At 36.8% G+C, this 20,254-nt stretch overlaps 1 protein-coding gene across 1 annotated transcript in view; it reads right to left on the bottom strand.

Annotated features, from left to right (window-relative positions):
- The window catches only part of UBE3D (ubiquitin protein ligase E3D), a 75,641-nt gene that overhangs the window by 54,426 nt on the left and 961 nt on the right, over positions 1–20,254 (bottom strand). The window contains exons 3-8 of the mRNA XM_058021487.1: positions 18,558–18,648; positions 14,079–14,310; positions 9,933–10,002; positions 7,456–7,525; positions 6,506–6,614; positions 1,261–1,430 (exon numbers count right to left, since the gene is read on the bottom strand). Of these exons, the coding sequence (XP_057877470.1) occupies positions 1,261–1,430; positions 6,506–6,614; positions 7,456–7,525; positions 9,933–10,002; positions 14,079–14,310; positions 18,558–18,648 (742 nt within the window). The remainder of the gene's footprint in view (positions 1–1,260; positions 1,431–6,505; positions 6,615–7,455; positions 7,526–9,932; positions 10,003–14,078; positions 14,311–18,557; positions 18,649–20,254) is intronic.

Here is a 20,254-nt window from a genome sequence, read left to right as displayed (position 1 = left end):
AGACAATGCATTTCTTCTGACACCCTGGAAGTCTTGAAACAAAGATTCACAAGCCTCAACATTCCCCTCAAGAAAAATATTCAAGTGCATCCCCAAGAAAGGGTGCCTGAATGTGAATTATTAGGCAATATCAGTCAGACTGTCTTCAGCAGCAGCATTTGCCAAGGAAGAATTTCATAAAGCCCAAGATGTCAATTGCTACAATGGAACCGTGTATTTATCTCATAATAAGTAGATTTATGCTTGTGTACATAAACTAAGTACAGATTTTGTTTTGTTTCTTTAGCCATGTTTTACAAATATGTGATTGTGCTACTACATTTCGATATTAAAAACAATACTTCTAGTTAACCTTAATCTGTTTTAACCTATGGTACAGTAAACCAGCACAGACTCTGCAGTGTCCACAAGTAAGAAAGGAGCTTCCCCTCCCATCACACAGCTCAGATGCTGGCCCTGTCAGAATTGCACAGACCCAATTGTACACCCCCCAAGTGTACCCAGGGACTCACAGCAACTGAAGAGGCCCTCTGACCTAAAACAGGATGCCAGAGTGCACACTTATCCCTTGCAGCTACTGGGGTCTGCTGGGGTCTAGGCCACATGCAGACCTCCTGTTCATCCCTTTCTATTCTGGAAGTGTTCTTGCTTATTTCTCTCTCATGGGAAGCAGGTCCTGGGCTCTGAAACCTTTCCTTTACTCCAAAGGCAGGCGTATGTGCAGAAGACAGCAAGGTTAAAAGCTATAATTTTTATCAGAATGTGGGCATCTGAAAATTTTGGAACTTGCACTAATCAAGAAATCATGTATATATGACAACATGACACTTGATTCTAAATGCAAATGCATCACATTAAATAAGTCAACGAATGCACTTCAACCTGTTTCCACTAACTCATTTATCAGCTGGCCTCAAGTACCACCTGAATCTGTGCAATCAGACTGAAATCTTTCTATATGGAACAGGAATGTAAACACAGCATAAGCAAAAATATCAACACGTGCCCTTAGAAACAACAAAACTCTTTGGTCTATATTTTAATATTAAAAAGCAAAAATCTAACAACAATCTGGTTGTTCTCTGTAATAGAAACCAAATACTACTCCCCTGGCATTTTGCTTAAAAAAACATTTTAAGAAATATGCAAATTCAAAGAGGTTTATATCTGAGATTAACAGACTGTCCAAAAAACATGAAAGAAATACTAACTCAAAGCAAATGAATACCAGAATCTGAGTTTAAAAAAGGTTGTACTTACTCCTTATTTCTGCATTGAATGCATGGCTGGTAAAGGACTTTGAGAGCATTCCAGGATCCCACTGGTCCAGAGCTAGGTGTAAGGATATCTCCAAAGAGTGTAAAATCACTGTGGGAGGAGGAACTTCCTAAAGACTCTACCAGCAATGTGTCAGAATTTAAAAGCCAGATCTGTAAATGAAAAATAATTTTGTTTACTGTACATTAGATACACTTCAATTTGTTACTTTACTGTGACCCTAAAGCCACATTTTTACAAAGTTTCCAACAAAGTATTAACAGACATAAATTGATATTTTATTATTTAGAGAGTCTGCACAGCTTCTAGTGGAGAAAAAAGGGTAATACAATACAGATTTACCAGTATTGAAGCTGCCTCTTTTTGTGGCTGTAGCACATTCCCTTTGGTAGGAACAAAAGCAATAGTCCCAAGTCATCTCTTTTAGTACCAGATGTATTATTTCTCCAATTTCATAATTTTTAGGCATTAGTCAAGCATATGGTGTTGAGCAACTGAGGGCTAAAGACAGGAAACTGAAAGACTGCCCACTGAAGTGCCAAAAACTGAGGATTTTTAGAAGATGCATGATGGTTATGACTCTATGGACCTAATACATGAAAGAAAAAAAGACAACAATGAACATGGTCTAAAAGGCATGTTGAAATTTACAAACAGCTGGAGCAGACCTTCACTTGGAAAATAAATATCAAGTTTCACAATGGGACTAGCACTCTTCAGCCCTATTTGCTCACAGCAATTCAAAAGATATTTACTGGGGAGAGTTTTGAGAAATTTGAACTTTTTGCATCCCATTATGGATCTTATTTAATCTTTGTTTGATTTGGTATCAGTGTTCTGACTTGCATCCAGGGCTTTCCTGCTAAACACCATACAAATAAGTCAGGCTTCTTCTTAATTCACAGCCTGCAGTAGTGAAGCGATCCAAGTTAACAATGGAAATCAATTTTTACAAATGTGGCACCTGTATGAAATGTTTATATATGAAATATTTATCACAGAAAACGGGATTTATACAGTGTTGCTCACTAGAGAGCAATCTTCTGCTTCTCATGATCTAATCAGCTTCAAGTAAAACAAGTTACATGATGTTATGTAGCAGACACATGATATCCCCTGTGGAGGGAGAAAGCAGTCATTAACAGGACACATAGTATATGTTGTAATTGAATGCGACAGTCACAATTTATCAGAGCCCAGGGCTCAGGACATTACAGTGGAAGCTTCATAAAGAAGGAAGGAGATATATGGATAAAGATATCTTGGGAGGGAATAGGAGGAGGAGAATCACTTCAGCATATGCACATGAATGATGACAAGCAAGCACATTTGGCTTTGCAAGACGCTGTTCATCAGTTTTGCTCTAGTAACTCACTGTACACATTTACAGCCTAAACTGCAAAATATACCTCATTAGCTAGGACCATTACACAAGGTGCTTAAAGCCAAGTGCTGGAGAGGTGTTGGAAGCAAATGAAACACAGAAACACAAGCCACTGCCAACACAAACTGAACAGAGTTTCTTCCTTTTGAAATTTCTAACAAATCTGTGTGGAAGGAGCTTCCTGGGATGTTTTTCAGCAGGGGAATATCCTTCAAACAAGACAAGGGAACAATGTAGCAATAGCTGTCTGCTCCTTTCAGAATCCTTCTGCAATCTGCTGCAGAGAAAGCAACCAAAGCATTTCATTTGCAACACAGTCCATTGGAAATGAACCTCTTTCCACACAAGTGTCACATCTCACAATCATGTTCTAGAACTTGTATGTATGTCTTTGTCTCAGCAGCAAAACAACAGATCTGCATTAATAACTTAGCACACAATATAGAGAAAGTAAATGAATCTCTGGGGGTGGAAGGATTCCCAGCCATGAGCAAAATCAACTTCTGAACTACACTTACTTCTTTAGGCAGCATTTTCATTCTTTTCCTTATGTATGAATTATTTTTTTATCTTGCTTTCGATCTGAGTGAACAATTGCTCACCCAGACTCAGTGTGTTGACTCTAAGAATTTTATACATGTATTTCTGGCTAACAGTTTCATATTTTCAGCTGTGCTTTCAACTATGTTATTCACAATGTGCAATCTCTCCTTTCTTTCTACTTCTTTGTACAGCAGAGCTGGCACAAGCAAATTCCTTCCATATTAACTCAAGTAAGAAAAGAAACTTTGCTGAAAATATATATACATAAAGAGTAGAATTCATTCACAATGCCATTGAGTACCTTTCCTGAAATGACAGAATCAGAAAAAAGTTGGGGGGGGGGGGGGGGTTGTTGTTGATCTTCCTTTCATTGTTTTCTTTTGGTTTCAAATCACTTTGTCAAGAGACTTAAAAAGATGTTCTTTGGGGACAAGTGGCAACAAAGCTACCCCAGTTATACTTCATGGGACTTGAACCAAACAGCTGAAATACCATGATTTAGATTCTGTGATCACTTTCCCTATATCTCATTCTGAGTTTCCAGCATCAAATTGTGGACAATTAGGCATCAATTTGAATTTAACATGGGTAAAAAAATGACTAAATCTTTTATTTTTCCTTGCTAGTTCTTTCCTAGTTATTGCAGACATTACCATGACTTTCATCATCACACAGGTCACTAATGCAAACATCTTTCATTACAGCTATTTCATTGTCACACTCAGAGTGCTCAGGTAAAGATGTCATTTCCTTGTATTTCACAAAAATAAAGCTCCCTGAGAGAGATGGGCAGCCAAGTCTCAGCAAGGTTCTCATTACCTCACTCCTTGACCACTGCAATGCTCACCCCACCTCCAATCTTAACAAATGCATGCAAATTGGTTCTGCTCATGCCCCTCAAGACAGGGGCAATAATCAGACTGACAGGTCTCTCCCATTTTGTTACAGACTAATTTTCTTGGGATTTCTTCCCACTCCTCTCAGCTCACTCCTGAAATACAAGCTGCCTTATTTTCAAAAGACTTTATAGCCTAATCCCACTCCAAAAAACACCTTTCCTTCTATCCTGAAAGACTAGACTTAGTGTTCAAAGAGTCCAAACCACTGCACACTTTTTGATTTTCCCAGATGTAATCTTTTTCGGTCTTATGAGGTTGATCCCATCCATGAGATGAATTCCCTGTATCTATCCATAAAACTACTTATTTACTGCTTTCAAAGCTACACTTTTTGCAGTAGAGAAAAAATAGGTATCTATTGAGATGCTGCTATGCTGACCAATAATGTCCCATTTTTCTTGTGTCCTCCTATCTCACTATCTGCTTGCTGTCTTCCTCTTATTCTCAGCTTCTAAATCATGCAACTACAAGGCAGGGAACCCTTCAACAGTGGAGCAAAAAGAGGAGACAAGTGATTCACAAATGTGAAGAGAGCAGAGATACAGGACAAATAAGGATACCTGTATGTACCACTTTTTTTCCCTGAAACAAAGAAACTTTAATTGACATCCTTTAAAAATGAAAAAAAGAAAACCCAACATCCTAAGCAGTGTATAGCTTAAACAACAGAATATGTTTAACTTAAAAAATGGAAACCCATATTATGGTATGTGTGAATAACATAATTGGTAGTGTTAAGTGATACATCCAGAGGAAATGAGGAAAATAAGTATACATACTATTTCTGGTTTAAAAAAATTAAAAATACTTGTGAGAAACCTTAACCATAATTACCACATACACAGTTTCAGCTGTGTGTATTCATGTAGGTAAGCACAAACACTGTGAACTAGAATCTTTGGCTCATACTCAAAACAAACAAGTGGGACAGCTGGTTCATGATGCATCAGTGATGAGACTACTTGTGTAACTTGGCTGTGTGCTCACAGCCCCAAGCACCCAGGTTTCACTGTTGGGCTATTGACAATCATTAATATAAACAGAGCTTACATTATACTTGTGTCCACAAGGCCTCTGAGTCCTAAGACTTAACCCATGACTCCAGAACAGCTGTTGGTGTGTATACAGTAGTGAGAACCTCACCCTGGACAGGAGTAAGGACTTTCTGATGTTAAATACTAAAAACACCTGCAAAAAACTAAAAACTCACCAATATAAAAGAAAATATGCCAATCAGAAGCCAGCCCCTATCTAATTCAGCCTACTCCTCTAATCAATACATTGGCAAAAATGCAGCTCAGAGCTAAAAGTAATGGCAATCTACTAAATAAAGTGATTTTTCTGTTAAAAAATAATCAGTCTGCTGTATATAAACTACTAGACTTAAGCACCAGAATTTTACACAACTTGGGAACAGATAAGCTACAAGGGAAAAATCCCAGCGATTTTTGATGACTCCTCAATTAGAATATATATAATTATAGGTATGCTTATGAAACCTTCATTTTATCATCACAGAACAGATATTTCTCAGTGGTTGTACAAATGTTGTCTTGGCATTAAAATTTATTTAAAGGCAACAGATATACACTTGCCTCAGCATCTGGATGATCCAAGATCATAGAACTTGGACAATGCATATATACAACAGTTTATATAATTACATTGCCTCAAGAAAGTGCATTTATAAGTTTATCCAGGGCAGGAATCTCTAATCATGTATTTCTTTGTGTCTATGAATTATTTCTATAAACTGCAAAAATACAAATTCTATACCCATATTTAGTTTGGACATAAAAGGAAACATCTCTGGTTATAACAAGTATACAGTATTAAGTTAACTCTTATCCATCTTAAAAGTTTGAGGAATCTAGCTGTCACTATCTAAATATCAAGCTTAACCAAGTGTAACAGCATTATAACATTAAGCATAATAGGCAATTTTATTTTTGTCTTCATTTCACTTTGCAGTGCAATGTACTGACTACACTAATGGTCCCTGCTGACTTGAGACAAAGCTTGTGGAAGATGCTATACAATTTGATTCTCTTCTGGTGATTAAAGAGAAGAAGTGCTGGAGCAAGAAGGTGAAATATAGATTAAAAAATTAAAACTTAATCTTTCCATATTTTCTGGATACAAAATAGTATTATTTCTGTGTTACTTATGGTGCATCTGTAGTACTTTCATTACTGTATCAATAAAATTTATATGTGCACATCTAATTAGAGAAAAAACTTGTGGATATTCTTACTTGAACAGATGTACCTCAGAACCACTTCAAGAACTGAAATTTAGTAATTTTTTAAACATACAATAATGAACACCATAAATAATACACTTTAGGAACTGGGATACATAGGTTAATCTTCTTTACCAAGATGAAGATTTTAAAACTTACCAGAATATAGGTTTTTCCATTATCTCCTTTTATGGTAAATCTAAATGTGCTTTTTGCAGAGGATAATTCCAAAAGACACTGAGCAACAATGCTCTGTACAAACTGAGACCTGTTTAAGAATTAACCACATTATTATATGCTTTCATAGCAACCACAGTCATTCATACCTACGCACTCCAGGTAAATGAGTAGTAACTCATACTTCAATCCCACTACATCCTACAATCACATTTTACTGAAAGATGGGGCTTTTTTATCTTCCTCTCACTCAAAACCAGAGAACTTTTTATTTCCTACAACAGGAATTTTTTTAATAGATAAGGATTCTAAATTGCTTTACACCCTTTATTTTGGCTGACACCAACTGTCAAAGGTCGAATAGAAGATTTTCCCCATTACATTTTACACATATGAACACAAAATTCAGAATTATGCATATGTTTCAAATACAAATCCCAAAAAGAAAGAACTGTGATTAAACCATTGTACATGATACCAGGTAGCTAGATCAAGTTCGGTTTCATCTTAGTCTTAAATTCAAACTGAATTACTTGAAAATTCAAAAGTCTTACTTCAAATTAAACATTTCAAACTTTACTTAATTTACCTTTACATGAAATAGACTTCTGTTTCCATAATAAGTCACCAGACATTGTGCAAATTTAAAGAGTTCAAAATAAAAAAGTATTGTATTTTGGCATATCATCTCAATAGTGAGACACTGTGACAAATTACACACAATCTCCTGCATCACACTCAAAGATGAGCAAACAAAACTGCACATGAGTGAATCCAGGCTACTCTGCCTTTACAATGCTTAATTCTGTGATGAATATATAAAATTGCACTCTGTTATTATATGCAATTATTCAAGAAACGACAACATCAGAGCATTTCTGGAATCCCTTCTAAAACATATACTTGAGCAAATTATGTGATTATTTTGTTACCTTGGTGTTGGACTGAAACCTCCCTCAGCTGATTGAATAACCACCTCAGTGACATAATATTTAATGGTACCTAAAATGGAAAAAGTATTTTTTAACTGTAACAGAATAACCAACTTAGTAAGATTAGACTGTAAGTCACCATATCACTACACTAGTCAAGTATTTGTTTAGTAGTCAATTAAGAGGTGCAGCAGACAATTACATTTTGCTTGGGTTTGTAGGAGTATGTAAGCAACCATAACAAAAAAACCTACATTGCCTGAAGAAAACTGCTCCAAGCTAATTACAAGATCAGCAATTTCTCATTCATATTGATCTTTGTTTAATGCTGGGAACAATCATCTTGAAACCAAGCAAGCAAGAGCTCAAGCCAAACCCAAAAGATGAATTGAAAGAACTTTCCTAAAGCACTGAGATCAGCATAGCTTACATAAGTATTTTAGTACCCTCTGCTGCTTAGTAATGCTGCAGTGAATCACTGGAGACAGTTTTAATAACAGCTCACACAGGGGAATAATTTCCTTCTTTGCTCAAAGAGCAGAATGGAACTTCTTTCCGAAAATCACACTCACTCAATGTTAACACTGCATACATTCTGAATTTCAATGTAACTGTCCACCAAAAGCTCCACTAAGACAGCTTTTCACACTAAATGGAGGTGTTTGAGGAGATAATTTAACCTCCATCCATGAAGGCAGGTCAAAGATGATCACATCGAAGATCTGGGTCTGTGCTGCAAATACAGCCTAACCAGAGGGCCAGCAAAACAGGTTAAGAGTCATAAATTCATTCTACTAAGTCTCAAGATGTGAACAACTGGAAGATTAATTTGGTCCACAAGTTTTAAGGATGGAAGGGTTTTATCTGATCTCTGTCCACACATATCATTAAAACTTGATGAAAGCAAATATTTCAGAAGCACACTTTAATCTGTTTTAAACCCTCCAAAGGCTTGGTAACCCCTTCTCCAGGTAAATACTACACTTTCTAAATTATCTTCAGTGTTAGGAAGTTATATTTTACCTCTAAATTTAATTAAGTCTGCTCCATGCTGTGTGAGTTCTTGGAGACAGGAAGAAAAGACAGTTCAGTCTCTCTAGTTCCTCAGCCATTACCCTGAGTAAGGAATTGGTGCTACTGCTACAAGGGGATTGGGAATTCAGATGTTTGCTTGCAGAGGGATAGAAGCTGTGATTTCCCAAGAAAAAAAAATCATACAAGTAAATGTGGAGAGTTGGGGGAAGGAATAGCCCATGGGGGAATCTCAAGGCTGAACCTGGTCTCCACAGCTACAGCACTCTAATCCTGCTTTATCTTCAAAACACTGATACCTGCTCATGAGGAAGCACCAAAGCATGCCAGTCTAAGTTTGCTCTCTAGTCTCCTTTCACAGAGATGGTTCTGCCTAGACTTACATCATCCATCTCTTTTGTGCTCTGAACTCTACCAAAATCTCCTGTACTACTGAAGAAACATGGTCAAAACAATGGAAATCCTAACTTCAGCCATGTGCAGAGTGCATACCAAATCCCTGCATATTGATAGTGTTTGCCTTTCCCCACTCCCACTGATCTATTACTCATGACCTTGTTATTCATGCTCTTTTCCCAAAGTCACATCTTGCTTTGAGGGCTTTCAAACATTGTACCTTAAATTTGGTTTCATTAAAGCCTGTATTGTTCAGATCCCTGTACAGGACAATCAGAACATTCTGTAACAGAAGACACAGAAGATCTTCTGTCCTGTCTCACCTTATGGCATTTCTTAAACAGACTTTGCATTTTCTGAGACGTTTTTATATTCACCAGATCTCTGAACTGAGGCAGGCTCACACTGACTGATGCAGTGGAAGAGAGCAAAGATGAAAGAATGAATCCTGCTAATAACAGTCTTATCATTGCTTCTCTGCCAAGAATAGCTGAATTTTAAAAACAGCCAGACCCTCTTCTTTACACCACTTCAAGTAAACCCTGCTGATCCAATATAATTACATCTTTTAAACCAATAATCTCATCAGCTCATCATCGGATGAGGCATAACCTGTTTCTTTGAATAGACTTCCTCCCCACAAAACCAGGCTGTCTGTTAGCAATCTTCAGCTTCTAGTTGTGTTGGTCAAGTTCTGAATTACCTTTCACTCATTCTGTAGAACTGACAGGAAAACAAGCAACCTGTAGTTTCTCAAATCTCCACTTTTACTGGGATTTCTAGTAAACTGGAATCATGCATTGAGTCTTCCAAAGATTTGGAATTAGCCAAATATTCCACAGAAACAAAGACAACCAAAATTCCTGCTGAAAGTAATGTTCAAGGTCTAACACTGGAAGCAACAACTTAATCTGTTCCAGAAAGGAATGAGACAAACACACAGGAATAACACAGCACCTTATTGATAAACTATTTTCCTTCAGTGTTTTTAACCTCCAGTGATCAATGGTTGATGCAGTCAAGTCTAGTTCTGTTTGGACATCTCATACCTGATGAAACTGTTTCTCCCAGCATTGTCTTGCAGCGCTTACAAATTACTCTGGTATCTTCTTTTGACTTCTGTAGGACAAAAAAAAAATCATTTAAACGTCACTCAGATATTCTGAAAACGGAATGCGCAGCTTAGCATAATTTACAGAGCAGACAGGAAACTTTTTACTCGTTTCTGTCCTCTTTATGTTTACATGCACACATATTTGCCTTAACAACTTCAGCTTTCTACACTTGGACTTGCTTGCATGTTTCATACTAATTTTAAAATCTAGCAATATATCCACACAGCACAATCTGTAATGGCTAACAGGAGAATCTTGTAATGTTGAGTGACTGGATGATAAAACGATAAACTACATTTGATTGTGCTAAGGGTAAAATAATGCACCAGAAATTAAGTACTCCCTAATATATACATGAAATAGTATGCTGCAATGTGACTACCATTATTCAGTAACAAGTTCTAGTAACAGTTCACTGTGGACAGTTTTATAGGAGTTGAATACCAACTCAATGTTCAGCAGAGAGCAGAAAATGTCTGCAGATTATTTTGAGTTACTAGGAAACAGGAGAAATACAGCAGGATATGCCAGAAAGGTGCAGTGGATTCTGTTCTTGAACAACCCTTCTCCCTCTATTCAAACTAATACAGAAAAGGTATTGACAAAGAATAACTGTCAGAAGTGCAAAACAGTTTCCATATGTAACATGAAAATACATGTAGCAGGAAAACATATGGAAGACAGAAAACTGAGGGGTACCATTGAGATAGCTAAAATCAAAAATGTTTAGGAAAAGCTGAACAGAAAAAAAAACAAAACATATTCCCTCATAGCTCATGCTATGAAATTCCAACCCTGTTTGTATCAAAAAAACAGGAAGGCATTTGTCACACGATGCATAATACAGTTTAGTACTCACTATAGGAAAGCATTTTTCATATTAAAAGTATAAACAAGTTCAAAAGGTCTTCATAAATTCAGAGCAAGCAATGTCATCAAGGGTCTATTAAAAATAAAAAATGTGGATAAAAATATCTAGGAGTCTCTACACTCTCCAGAACATCACTGAATATTTGCCTTAGCTTTATGCATCTATTACTGCCCTGTGGAGAAGATCTCACCTCCAGATGAAATCTACCCTATTAGACTCCTACTAATTACAGTGTTAACATTGAAATTCAATACATCAAACAAGCAAGCACAATTTTTACTTTAATCCAAAGTCTAAACTTCAGAACTGGTTCTGTGTGGGCTTATTAACCTGGGTGTAGCAACTAGAGCTCTGATCTGAAAGCAGTACACATATATATAACCTTAATGATGGTCAAAAACAGAGAACCAAACTAACAACCTGAGAGCTGACTATGTTGGAAGTGCAGCCTCCTTGTTATGGAGATCAGGAAAAGAATCTGACTCATATATATGCAGTTATTCCCTTTCCCAATTCCTACCTTGCTAGTCCTCTCAAACATATGCAGTGAAATCATTTGCTCAGTGTGAAAAGCAAGGACAAACAGACATGGTTTTGTGTAAGCCAGTGTTTCAGACTGGTACAAATACTGCACAGTACAAGCACAGAATACACACTACTTCCTTGAAAGCTACAATTTGAGTATTTTTTTTCTGACTGTAGTTACAGGTGCTGACTGAGAACTGTGCCTAAAAACATCACTAACTCCGTGTATCATGCTTCAATGGAAAAAGGGATAGTTTTAGCTCAACTAATTAAAACAATTTATCTGTTTGACAACTTGCAGCTGCTGGCAATCTGCAGATGCAGGTGGATCACAAGCCTAATAGTTTCTGTTCCTATTCCTAAGGATCCCTGATATGGTGTCAGGAAAGATATTTTCCCCCAGAGATACTATTAAGATGCTGCAAAACCATGTGACATTTAAGAACTATGTTACACTGGAAGACTAATAGATGTGAAAAATATGTTTGTAATGGATGGATGCTGTCTTGGTCCCACTGGAGTCTGGAAAAAGTTGTTTAAGCATCTCTGGTACATTCCTGCTACTATTTTGGTCATAGGCAAACACTTTCCAAAGAACTGCAATGCAATTAAAAAGGAACTTTCATACTGGGGCAGACTGCAACAATATTCTCTAAAATGAGAACATTTATGCCAATAGCAATCTGTCTTGCCTGTAACTTTCTATTACTCATATTATGGAAGAATTTTCTGCTCCAGTATGAGGGTTTTTTTCCTTATTAGTCTAGCTTCTGCTGGATCTAACAGTTGTGCTCATTTGCTTGGCAACTGAGTGATGCTGGAAATAAGCAAACACAGAAATGAGAATTCATTGCAAGTGTGAAAGATGTAGAAAAAGGGATTGGATACAAACAAGGAACAAATTCTCAACTTCGATGCAAGTATAAGGAAGCAAACATGAAAATTCATCACACTAAACTGCTACTGTATGCCCCTGACATAAAACAGCCTCCTCCCTCACTCAACAGTTCTGCTGTTATCCTGGTTCAACCAACATCTCAATAAAATCTTTGTTCCACATCCTTTTATTATGTTTCTGCTTCCAAATCAATCCTTTACTCACAAACATTCTCTTTGATCAAGAAGTGTGCAATATGAACTCCATGAGCACTGCCTCTTCCCATATTTATTCCTGGTGTTCTAAGATTTCTTTTAAGACTACTGAAATGTGAGAATTCATTTTGGCAAGCACTGGCAGAAAGCGTTGTCCTCTTGGAAATTTGGTATCATCTACTCCACCTCCTTAAGGAAACTTAGAAGAAATAACTCCATTGTCACAGAGTTGAGCCAAAGTAATCTGCATCTGCCATGCTGATACCTTTCCAGCATATCAGTCCTTATTTTCCTCTCTGCATATTCTGTTCTTCAAAGAACAATGGAACAAGAAACCAAAGGGAGCAAGCTGCAAGCCTTGCAGATAGAACCACAGGACAGAACTGCTCCCCATGTAGAGGGGTTGCTTGGAGCACCCCAACAGCAGCCACTGAACTGCAAGAATCCTGATGACTCTTTCTGGGGATAATACATATCACTATAAGCAGCAGGTAGAAATCAGGGAGTCTGGTTCTTAAGAGATTAAATGTTTCATGCTGGAAGTCTCTACAGAATAAGCCATCAATTTTTACAGACACAAATTGCCAAGGCAGCAGTGTAGACAGTTTAATACTTCAAATTGTGAGAAAATACAGCATGTGTAGGCCCAACCTTTGTCAGGACAAATGCAGAAAAGCAGTAGATTAACAGAAAAGGCTTTATGGAAATGTAGGTTTTGGTGAACCTGAGTTTCTGGACATTCTTCTGGCAGAAGAAAAAAGATCATTGCTTGAACTTTCATACAGGTGCTAGATGTCCAAAAGTAAAGCACTGAACTGTCTTTCTTCATGGGTTTAATCCCACCACTGAAACATAAACACCAACAAATGGTGATGGGCAACATCAAATTTTGATGTTTCTAAGGCAAATGACAGCCTTCTTCCTACAGACTTGGTTGATGAATCTATCTTACCCTGGAACACCTCAGAAATATCAACATGAAGAGCTATAATACAGGATGGCAGGTTCCTTTCACTAGACAGAGCAAACAAACTCAATTTCCTTACTGTCCTTTAAGAACCTAAGTCAGCCACATCTAAATGCAAAGCACACATTCTGATATTTCCAACTCTAAAAAAAATGAGAGAAAAAAAATACCACTTCTCTTTAATCATAGTCAGGATTATGCCTCAACTCACAGTATAAGAAAAAAACAAAACAATTCCAATTCAATTTCCACCTCATTCTTTGCTCCACTACCCTTTAACAAACACCTAACCCATCACAGTTATTAATTTACTGAATTCTGATGATAATTTTGGGGGAAAATATTTGGGTTTAGAACTACATAATTAAGTAGCTTCTGTTTCTAGTACTAAGTTCTACTTGCATACTGAGGTCAGTATCAAGAGTGTGGTGTGAGCTTTAGAAAATGTAAAACATAGCCTGGAATATTTTCTGGCTTCTGTAGAGTTGAACGTCAAGAACTCCCTATGACCTTCAGAACAGTTCTGTAATACATACAAATTAAATAAACTAGTTAAAAAAAAGTACTTTACAATGAAAAAGTCCAAATAACTTCACCTAAGAACTATTTGAAGAAAACACTTTACCAAGTTGGAGTCACTCTGCGAAACACAGCGTGCAGCATCTGAGCAGCACATGGGAGATTCAGGCACACGTGATTCATTTCTTGAATTCAACAGAAGAAAAGTGTCTCCAACAAAACAGTCACCATGCTGAGGGTGCAAAGTTCTTTTGGCAAAGGGGTCAGGGTGACAACACCAATCTTCAACTAAATCACTCCAGTTTTCACTTGGTAGAGGAAGAACTCTGAGAAATTTCCTTAGAGGGAAGAGAAGACAAAAATTTCAGTTATATTATATTTCACTTCTAAGACACTTAAAGAGAGTTTAGGCTTGCTACAAACAGTGGGGGAAGTATGGCATTTTCTCAAAAGGAAGTGCTTGGCTCTCCTTCCAGACAAAGGCACTTTATTTGGGTGAATTCTGAGAAAGCAAAGGCTGATTTTCCTGCCAAATCTGTGATGAAGCATTTCCCAAGGGTGAATCTTCAATGATTTAAAGGCAGAATTTGACACAGTCCTCTCTTGAAATGAATCACATGCAAAAATGAAACAGTTCTACCCAGTCATGAAAAATATGACAATGAGCATTTGCAACTACATTTATTATTACTTCTTGTACAGTTCCCTTGCATCAAATGTTGCTATAAAACCAATAGAAAAAGACTCATGCCACAGCAAGATTCAGCATATTGTCTCATATACCAGACTTGAAAAAGCTAAAACCTGAAAAAAATACCACAGTGCATCTTCAATAAAAAAACCCAAACAAACTAAACAACAAACAAAGGATAATTCAATCTTAATTTAGATTCAGATAGTCAGATCTGACTTTCAGAAGTCATATACAAAAAAGGCAAATCCCTTTCTACTGGGTAGCTGTAAGGACCAAGGATACTGTCTCTGGAAAAATACTTTGATTTCATTATCAGTTGTATTGGATTTGCATTTTCTGCTCTCCTTGAATGGTTACCCTATTTCTTAAGCTGTCGCTCGAAATCTTCACCAGAGTTTCTTGATTCTACTCCTTACTTAAAACTTGCAAATACAACTTTGCTTATGGTGCTAATTTGCAAATAAAAACACAGCTGCTAAGCCAAAAGTTAGACATCCTCCCTTTCCTGCAGTTCCCAGACTAACATTTTCTGAAGATGTCATTTCTTCCCACTGTAGCTTCTGGGCCCTTTTAAATTGTTCTGTGGGTGAAAGAAAAATGTTTTATTTTAAAAAATCCTTTTTATCTAGATCCACAATAAATTTTAAACTCTGCTTGCTCCACCTGCAGATGAAAGTTGGAATAACTGATCCTCTGATGCAGCTTTACCAAAACTAAGTAAGATCACCTCTCAGCACTGCCCATGTTTGTCTTCATTTTCTGTGGTCTTATATATTGTTTGAGAGACTACTCAGTCCTGCCAAAGTGACAGTTTAGTTCTGATGTTGGTCTAATTGATTCTTCATCAGCCTTTACAATTAGTTCCGGTGCCTGGACTCACACTGCAAAAAAAAGTCTTTGTATTGCTTTTTATACAAAAGTAACAAAAAGCTCAGTGATGTTCTTACAGGGAAAAAAAAAAGACATTACCTTAAGCTGCAGACTCATGCTCTCCTCTTTCATTAAATCAATGTTTCTTTACTCTCACAGTCTACAGCATAAAGATTTTCACTTCTTTTCCAACAAAAGCAGTTTTTCCAACCAGTAGGAATTTCCTAAACAAACTCCTCCTAACTCTGAGCTACACAGAAAATAAACCATTTCCACTGTATTTTAGGCTTTTGCCACTCATGGGTGGGAAGCCATATCCTGGGTTACCAGAACTGGAAAAATGTAAAACTCATAAAAACAGAGCCTTCCTAAAAAAAAACCAAACAAAACAACTTGAGGCTACTAACAAACATGATAAATCCTAGAAAACAGGGTGACTTATCTCTCCAAACTTGCTCCTAATAACAGCTGAGTTTGTACTTGAAAATACACACCTAGGCTGCATTCACAGTCAGAGAGTAACAAACAATTCTTAGATTGGTACCTTTAGGAGTAGCTTTCTCCTGAAAGTGTCTAATACAGCCAGGCTGAATCTCCTGCTGTAGACAGTTCCCAGATTCCACCCAGAAAAGTAGTTAATTAACTTATTTTTAAAAAGTATGAAGTTGAGAACCAGTCTATAAGAGCCCTGCCATAAGGATATAACTCTTAGATGATCTTCCAGTCTAAGGTAAGTATTTGACCATAGAGACCCCTGTAAGACTGGATGAAGAAAAGTAAACCCAAATGCCATTATTAACTAATACCCAGTAATACCATTCTGTCTACTGAAAATAGTGAAAACTGGAAGTAAAATGGACTTTAGACTTTTAAACATATAATAACTGTTCAGTTTTATCAGAGAAAAAGAAAAACAACTGCCTTTCTTCAACTGCAGTTTCCATTATTTACTGCTAAAAAATCTTGCGACAGCCCAACTTGTCAGTTAACTGTCAGGCTTAACACTATTTATGTAGGAAAAGTGAAATTAGATTCCCCCTGCCATGAGTTTTTCCATGGAATATTTGTGCAGTACCAATTATTATTTGTTACATTCAGTCTCTCCTGTCCAGCTGATGAGGGAAGGGATAGAGCAGCTTTGGTGGGCACCTGGCATCCACACACCACAAGCCTTTAAGAATTTCTTCATGACAGAAATAAAATCTTAAAGACTTATTTTATATATGAGGTACACTTAGCCCAACTAGAAGGAGAGAAAGAAAAAAGAAAGTATCCCTAAATCTTTGCAGCTCTTGCATGATGGAAGAAAAAAAATCTAATAATTTTCTCTAATGTGTGTAATGTGAGGGCAATGGAAAAGAATGAAAGAGCATAACCCTCTGAAGAGCTATCAGATTTATGGAAGGAAACAGACTGAGGCAGAGGATTTCAGAAAATACACAGAGTAAATTTTTGTGCACCAAGAAAGGATTACTTACATTTAACCCATTCCTAGTACATTTCTTAATTTAACCTTTAAAAGGAAGACTTCCTATGCAGTCTCTAACAGCAAAAAAAAAAAGCTTTAGAATAGGTTTGGGGTGGTTTGTTGGTTTGTTTTTTTTCCTTTCATTTTAACCTAGATTCCTCGTGCTTCAACTGAAGATTACTGCCACCCTCTTTGCAGCAACTTTCTAGATATTGGGACAATCTTATGTCTTCTCCACAGCCTTATCTACACTACCCCATTTATTTCTTCTTAAAGGTATGATTTTCTAGATGTCAGGTGTTTCTTATTACAGACCCCTGCCTAGTAATTCAGACTTTAATATGCTCTCTTTCACACAGTTCTGCAATTTCCCTTCAATCCTTCCACCTTTGCGGTCACTGTCACACTTAATTCTTCCTGGAGAGAGGAACATGTGAATTCTGCAGCTAGAAGTTCTGACTATGCTACTCTCTTCCTTTTGGAAATGCTGGAACAGAATGTGTTGGATACACTGGCAGCTCCACTTTTCTACTCGTGTCTTAAGGTTTTTAGCAACATTCAAGGGATTCAGAGGCTTCCTCTAAGGAGAAATGCCAAGTAAGAAGGCATGAACATGCATTCTTTTTCCTTTCTCAAAAATTCTGCTCATGTCACATTACAGGATGCAGAACCAAAAGATTTAAACTACATGGATATGAATTTGATGTGCTGAAATTCAGGAAAATTCCCACTCAGAGAAGCAAATATAAACGGGCAACATGTTTTGAAAGCAAATGTTACTGAATACAAATTAGAAGTTTCTCTACTTTACAAATGTATCAAAATAAGAGTTATTACTAGACTTTCTGATGAGACATTTCAGAAGAGAAAGTTAAGAAATCATCATTCAGTTACATTCAGCTAGCCATAAATCTATACCTATGACAAGAAAGTAACAAATTTAGAGAATGGGACATATTTGTATTACTGTTTTGAGTATTAGGAGCCACACAGATCATAAAAGGCTGTAAATACACCTCTAACAATTCTCATATATTCAGCTGAAGCCCTCAAAATTGTTCATTAGAAGAGCTAGACAATGCAGCACCTTTTTATTAAAATTCTCATTCACTCTGCAGACTTTTTAAGGAACAGAGATAAGGACGAGTCACAGAGCTAAGACACAGCTCCTGTTTCTCAAATTTAGCATCCCTGAACTATGTGGAGGCAGGCTTTGCTTAAAAGATAATAGGAAGCTGTGGTCAATATCCCCATTCTGAGCAACCACTTTATAATTACAGCATGATGACTGAAGGAAATGCATAAGAGACTGAAAAGAACTGAAAAGGATACCTGAAATACAGAGAAAGAAAAAAATCAGGGAGCAAATGAATAAACAGCTAAAAACTGCTTCAGGTAATTTTGCTTTTTGTCATCTGCAGTGCTTCAAATGTGTTCTTGTCTACCAGTTTCAAAATAAATAACTTTTAGCTGTCTCAAAGTACACAAAATAAACATGAATACCAATCACAGTGGCATTTATTGCTATAAATACAAGACACTGCAGTACTCACCGGTCGCTCACTACGATGTCACCACAGGACTGACAGTAAAAGATGTAATTCTTGTTGGGTTTCAGGCTTTCCCTCAAAGTAAAAACCATATCTATAGATGGAAGGAAATATATTAATCTTCAAAATAATGTAAAATTTTCAATCACTCGTACAAAAAAATCTTGCCAAATACCTCAAACCAAAAAGGATAAATCTAACAGACAAAGGCTGACATTTTAAACACAACCCTAATTTTTTTAAAAGCAAGTATTTAGATTTAGGAAAAACTTGTCATCTCCACCTCATGCCCCATATTACTAAGTAGGAACTGTATATGTGAATAATTATTTTCAAGGTGCAAATCTTCTTTAGAAGGGAAACTGAAATATTGATATAATTGCAGAGATTATAAAAATCAAAATTCAATGCCACTCTTTTGTAATGATATTTCTGACAATCAGTGTCTCTGCAATATGAGGGGATATGTTACACAAATAGTCAGGATGGGGAGCAGGGTCAGACACTAGTTTTACATTTGCAGGCAGGTAAGAAACCAACCACTGTGGAGCCACTCCAGGAAAAGATAGTGAGCAACGGCCTCTGCAGGCCAGGAAAGCAAAAAGAGTCTCACAAAAGGCAGCTCAAACAACTTCTCCAAAGTAAAAAAAAGAAGTTATAAAAGTCTCCCTAAATTATCTGGCAACATTAAGTGGAAGAAAAGTAAAACTTTAAGTCCAGCTGTAGGTATGAATATGCTTTGCATCAGCTACTTTCTCAAAATTAAGAATCAAAGTTTACTCTCAGCACTGACATTCAGTATTTGAAATTTAGGATACAATCAAAGAGAAAAGTACTTTAAAATGTTCCAGAATTTCAACTATTTTGCATAATAATATAAAACATCAAAGGGTAACTAAGACTATCCAATATACATGTTGATTACCACCTCGTTCACATATTTATTTTTCACTAGCATGACTTTCCAAGGTTGATTTTTAAAAGTGCATCGTTGGTCTTTTGAAACATTAACATGTGTTAATAGGACACATTAAGTGATTTTAGTATAACTGAGTTGTCAAAGCACAGGCATTACAGATAAATGTACAGATGCCATCTCAGCATACTCACAGAGTATTCCAATGTGTTTCTGGTGCTGCATTACTGTATATTACGTATTTTATCATCCTTTTCTACTTTAAAAGCTTAGAATGCCAATTTTGTGTTATTTAATATATCTTTCTGTGTCACATAGTATTAAATAAATCTAAACATATTGAGCTTGGATGCCAGGATGAAAGAAGGCAACAGCTGTACTCTCATGCCTTCTATTTATTGCAAACACATCCTAGACCTGAATTAGCATCATGGAAGTAAAGAAGGTAACTTTGCAGATGTTACCTGTGACATTAACCTCTGAAACCCCAGCTGTGAGAATAATGAGTCCCAACACAAACCCTTTATGATTAAGTGGTTAAGGATGGACAAGCATAGTGGTTGCCTGGATGAATCAGATTACTCCATTACCGACAGGATGGGGAGGAATGGGTACAAATTTAAAGAAAGAGAATTTAGGTTAAATATTAGGAAGAAATTCTTTACAGTGCGAGTGGTGAGACACTGGCACATGCTGCCCAGGGAGGCTGAGGATGCCCCAACCCTGGCAGGGTTCAAAGCCTGCTTGGGGAAGTCCTTGAGCAGTCTGATATAGTGGGATGTAT

This window comes from Melospiza georgiana, chromosome 3, assembly GCF_028018845.1.
Source record: "Melospiza georgiana isolate bMelGeo1 chromosome 3, bMelGeo1.pri, whole genome shotgun sequence".
NCBI classification, from domain to species: Eukaryota; Metazoa; Chordata; class Aves; order Passeriformes; family Passerellidae; genus Melospiza; species Melospiza georgiana.
This window is presented reverse-complemented; position numbering and strand designations above follow the sequence as displayed.